Raw genomic sequence first — 5,772 nt, forward strand, 5'->3', positions numbered from 1 at the left:
TTGACGGCGGCCGTCTCGGCGGCCACCGCCTTGCCGCACGCCTTGCCTTTACCCTTGGCATGCGTAGAAGGAGCGAAATCACTATTACCAGCCACCAAGAAGGAGAAAAGATTTCGGAAGAAGGAGAAAAGATTTCAGAAGAGGGAGAAGATTGAGAAATTGAAGTACCTGGTACTCCTTTGAAAAATGAAAGAACAAAAACGAGAGGATGAGAACTCGGTTGCCGGAGAAGGCGACGGAGGAGAATGGAGATGGCGGAAGTAGAAGAGTAGAAATCGGCGTGCACAAGAAGCCAAAGACGAGAGAGAACGAAAAAGAGTAAAGTGAAAAGGCACGAGAGAAAGAAAAGGGGCCTTTAAAGTTCAAAACGGCAACAACACGTGTCAGCAAGGGAACAAGACTGATAGCATATTAATGAGGCCCCATCATGATGAAGCACTACCATCATTACGTAACCGTCATTCCCATTAACGCGCCGCCCACGCGTTTCGGAACGCGAAGCGATAGTTATGACACATGGCAACACGGCAAAGAAGCGTACGCGAAGGGTCACGACCCCCTACTGAGCTCGGTATTAACTCCTTGACCCACGGTCTTCGAATCTCGGGGGTTAGTGTACTATCCGTACCGCTATGTGGAGCTCGAGCTCGGCATCTCAGCACGGAGTGACATCAAACACGCGCTAGGCAACGTCAGCCCGACATCCAAATAGGTCATAAACTGATCTCAGGCCCAAGGCCCAACGAAACCCTAATTCACACAAAGGTACATGCATTACTTATACGAGACTGATACACCCACAAACACTAACTTTATCATCAAAGTCTCTTTTGCAGGTACCACCCCCACCTTGGAACAGCAAGCGTACCTAGTGAAGGAGGCTTGTAGACACCCAATTTCGTCCGGGGGCATACAAACAAAAAAATGGACGTCTATCATCAAAGAATTGGAGCTCCCAAGCATGCAGAAAACAAGACAAGACATCAGAATGCCTAAAGCCCAAATACATTGGTTTTAGTGGCCCGGAACGGGCTGTTCCAAAATCGGAACGACCCGTTCTAAGTCACACAAAAGGCCTAAAAACCCAGTTTGGAACGGGTCGTTCCAAACCAGGCAAAAGGCCTAAAAATAATAGGCTGGAATGGTCCGTTCCAAAATCGGAACAGGCCGTTCCAAAATCGGAACGGGCCATTCTGAGATATCAAAAGGAGCTAAAATTTGTAACCCAGAACGGGCCGTTCTCATTTCGGAACGGGCCGTTCTGGTTCCCAGAACGGGGCATTCCGAGATATCAAAAGGGATAAAATTTGTAACTCATAACGGGCCGTTCTCATTTCAAAACGGGCCATTCTGGTTCCCGGAACGGGCCGTTCCAATTTCAGAACAGGTCGTTCCAGTTACAAATTTAACGCACAACGGCCATATCTAGAACGGGCCGTTCTGATTTCGGAACGGGCCGTTCTGGACCCTTTTTGAAGTCTATAAATAGACGGCAATGGCTCATTTCTCAGGACTCCAAAATTTCGTCCAGGCTCCTTAGAGCACAAAATTTCTCTCTTTTTCTCTCTCCCCCTCTCTTTTGTATTTCTTGAGATTTTTGTGAGGCATTATAGTGTGAAGGGTTGCCACAAAGCACCCAAAATCTTCCTGTTTTGAAGATTCAATAGAGCTCATTCAAGAGGTATTTCAGTTAATCTCTTTCTCTCTTTTTTATTTATTTATTTCTTATTTATAATTAATATTGGTATAATAAAAATAATCATGTAGACATTTTAGGACTAATTGTATAATTTAAATTTCAAGCATGTAAATAATAATCAATAAAAGGGGATCTAATATTTAAAGAAATTATTTCTTATCGCATTAACTTCATCATAGGGTACCGATTTAGGGCGTTGTAGGGGTGCTTAATACCTTCCCTACACGTAACCAACCCCCGAACCCAATTCTGGTTATCAAGGCCATTATTGGATCTTTTAAAAATCTTTTCTTTTTCCAATGTTTTGAGTAAAACATTGGTGGCGACTCCATAAAACCTATTTTCAAAACCATTGATTAAGGATTAGTCTGGTGTCCGGGCATTCCTTAATTAATGAGACTTTTAAAAGGATGTCTAAACCATTAGTCGTGAGATCGAAAATTTTTGGGTTGCGACAGATGGCGACTCCACTAGGAATGTTTTAAGAGGGTCAGGCCCATTTAATTGATGAAGTTAATAAAATAAAAATAAAAATTTAAATATTTTTTCCCTTTACTTTGTTTGCTTTATTTGTTTGGCTTTAATATTTTTTTGCCTGTTTAAAAATTCAGTACTTGTTTGAAATAAAAATTGTACAAAATCCTTTGCACACAACAGTTCCTCCTACACCCGGGGGCATGAGGGTATTACACATAGGGAGTGGTTGAGGTACGATCGGCCCAAGTTTGGCCTTGGAGCTTGCGAGCCTTGTCGGAAATCACACTCAAGGTGATAACCGGTTACTCTAGCCCGAAATACTGTGACAGACCTTAGAGTTTGCCAGTGACAACGACAGAGATACTGGGTCCCTATAATGGGGGCACCTTGGGGTCCTTAAGACCAGTGAGATTAGAACTGTCCTATACAATGCACTTTTCTTACAAGGACCACAGACCATGAATTTATGCTGCTCGTGGATTACGATTGTTTGAGCACATGGTCAAGGAGGAATTCCCCGATGAAGAAATATTGACCTTGAAGGATGAGCCAAAAAAGCAAAGTCAAAATGAATCCTGGTCGATGTTCTTCGACGGGGCCTCCAATATAATGGGGCACGGAATAGGAGCCATACTGATATCGTCCCAAGGAAAACATATCCCGGTGACGGCAAGGTTGTACTTTGAATGCACCAACAACATGGCTGAATACGAAGCTTGTATACTGGGTCTACAGGTTGCGCTTGATAACGAAGTCACCAAACTAGAAGTCTACGGCGATTCAGCCTTGGTGATATACCAGCTACGAGATGAATGGGAAACGAAGGATTACAAATTAATCCCCTATCGAGCATACGTTCAGGATTTGATGTCTCAATTTGAATCCATCAACTTTGAGCATACCCCGAGAGAGGGGAATCAGTTAGCAGATGCGCTGGCCACACTATCATCCATGTTTGCTATAAAAGAGGGATGTGAAATACCAGTCATCAGAATCAGACGACATGAGACACAAGCTCATTGTTGCACACTAGAGGAGAAGGAAGATGGCCATCCTTTGTATTTTGACATCCATCAATACATCAAAGAATGGAAATACCCAGTCGGGGCATTTGACAATGATAAGAAAACAATCAGACGAAGGGCTATTGGATTCGTACTACATGAGAACATCCTGTACAAGAAGAGTTTTGATTCCATCCTATTAAGATGTGTTGGTCAGAAGGAGTCTCGATTGTTAATGAAAGAATTCCACGAAGGAACCTTCGGTACCCATATAGCTGGACAGGTCATGGCCAGAAAAATCATGAGGGCAGGATACTTTTGGTCCACTATGGAGAAGGATTGCATCTCGTATGCTAGGAAGTGCCACAAATGCCAGATATACGCTGATAATATCCAAGTCCCACCAAGCGAGCTCAATGTAATGGCCTCGCCCTTGCCTTTCTCGATGTGGGGCATGGACGTCATTGGACCCATTGAACCCAAGGCCTCAAATGGACATAGATTCATTCTTGTGGCTATTGATTACTTCACCAAATGGGTTGAAGCCACGTCATACGCACATGTAACCCGTAAAGTGGTAGTCAGTTTTTTCAGAAAAAACATAATATGTCATTATGGAATACCTGAAAAATTATAATAGACAATGGGTCCAACCTCAACAAGAAGATGATGACTGAATTATGTGACTCTTTCAAGATTCAACATCATAACTCCTCCCTTTATAGGCCAAAAATGAATGGGGCAGTCGAGGCAACCAACAAGAATATCAAGAAGATCATTCAAAAAATGGTCATTACATATAAAGATTGGCATGAGATGCTACCTTACGCATTGCATGGGTACAGAACATCCGTTCGCACATCGACGGGCGCCACCCCCTTTTTCCTTAGTATACGGGATGGAGGCAGTCTTGCCTATTGAAGTGGAATTTCCTTCTTTGAGATTACTCACGGAGGCAAAGCTCCCAGAAATCGAATGGGTTCGAACAAGATTTGACCAATTAAATCTCATAGAAGAGAAAAGGTTATACGCCATTTGTCACGGGCAACCATATCAAAGGAGAATCAAGAGAGCCTTTGACAAGAGAGTCCAACCACGACCATTTGAAGAGGGGGATCTAGTACTCAGGAAACTTCTACCAGCACAGAAGGATAAGATAGGGAAATGGGCACCAAACTATGAAGGCCCATACGTGGTCAAGCGAGCCTTCTCTGGAGGAGCATTGATCCTCACTAACATGGATGGTGAAGAACTCGCTTACCCAGCAAACTCTGATGCCGTTAAGAAGTTCTATGCTTAAGTGAAAAAAAAAAAAAGGCGTTACAGCAAGACGAACGGACGACCTAGAAGCCCTATCACCTTCTATAGAAGTCAAGAAATCACTTGAAGCGGTATTGATCAGAAGACTAGGAGGATGCCAAGCTTCGTTTCTTAAAGTCATGATTGCTCAAGCCCAGACACCGGCCAACCTCAGTCAATTTTTTCAAACATCCTCTTGTAACCCTACTCGAAATTTTTTGATTTGTAATAAAATATCATTCTTCTCAGTTCTTTCAAACCTTATCTTTAAATGACGTGTTTGGTATTAAAGAGAAAAATCAAAACAACCCAAAAAAAAAAAGAGTAAAGGGAAGCCACCTGATACCAATAGATTTCTAAAAAGCTTAAATGCAAATGTATGGCATACAAAAAAGTGCGCACTTGAAATAAATAACTTTTCACATCAAAAGGGAATTATCCAAAAAGGCAGTGGGCTGCAAACATTTTCAATCCATGCACGCATCATGAATAAAATCTCTAAAGAAAGCAATCAAGAAAGGAGCCACATGTGAAGGGGCAAAACTCTTCCCTCACAACAAAGATCAGACACGGTCAAGTAAATCCCTTACATTGCCCAGCCATAGCCAAAAAAGGCAAGCTTCGTACATGTTGAAAAAGCCGAAGCATTTAAGAAAAAAAAAAAAAGGGCAAGCTTCAAATATGAAAAAAGGCCGAAGCTAAATTCAAATGAAAAAAAAACCTACAACAAGAAGACGCTTGGAGAGGCATCACAACACTCACATGGCAGGGGAAACACCTGAATCTTTATCACCCATCTATCGCCCATCAACACAGGGGCACATCAAGTACATCTTGCCCATCCTCCTTGGGGCATTTTTCATCACAAGTCAACAACGAGGGTACCGTCGAGTACCTCAAATCGAGAAGGAATCACCATCAAGTATCCACCCAATATTTCAAAGGTCCTCCTCCAAAGGATATCAACAACCATCCAAGTTGAGAGCCGTTATCGAGCCGCTCAAATCAATGAATAACAACAAGGATACCGCCGAGTTCCTCGAAGTCAAAACCGGGATGTCGCCGAGCTCTATTGGAGACATCCAACAAACAAGAGACAAGGCAAACTGAAATTGAAGACATGACTGATTTGCTTGATTAACCTCTATTGGAGAGTGAAACTAATAATAAGCCTAAAGAGAGTGAATCACATGAAAACACGAAGGAAACAAGTGAACAATTGCCTAAGGAATGGAAAACTTATAGGGACTTATCAATGGATAACATAATTGGAAATATTGGTAAGGGAGTCTC

The 5,772-nt window shown here is 42.5% G+C and overlaps 2 protein-coding genes across 2 annotated transcripts; both read left to right on the forward strand.

The window, feature by feature from the left end:
• The first annotated feature begins 2,674 nt into the window (after positions 1–2,674).
• LOC109791046 (uncharacterized) lies at positions 2,675–3,983 on the forward strand. Its single transcript, XM_020350297.2, has 2 exons — positions 2,675–3,691; positions 3,906–3,983. Exons 1-2 carry the CDS (start codon positions 2,675–2,677, stop codon positions 3,981–3,983), a joined length of 1,095 nt encoding a protein of 364 aa, XP_020205886.2.
• A 95-nt stretch (positions 3,984–4,078) lies between these two features.
• LOC145954582 (uncharacterized) lies at positions 4,079–4,480 on the forward strand. The gene has a single exon (XM_083069163.1). The coding sequence runs from the start codon at positions 4,079–4,081 to the stop codon at positions 4,478–4,480; it is 402 nt and encodes a 133-aa protein (XP_082925289.1).
• Positions 4,481–5,772: the final 1,292 nt, after the last annotated feature.

The sequence above is a fragment of the Cajanus cajan genome, chromosome 1, assembly GCF_000230855.2.
Source record: "Cajanus cajan strain Asha chromosome 1, NIPB_CcT2T_4, whole genome shotgun sequence".
NCBI lineage: Eukaryota > Viridiplantae > Streptophyta > Magnoliopsida > Fabales > Fabaceae > Cajanus > Cajanus cajan.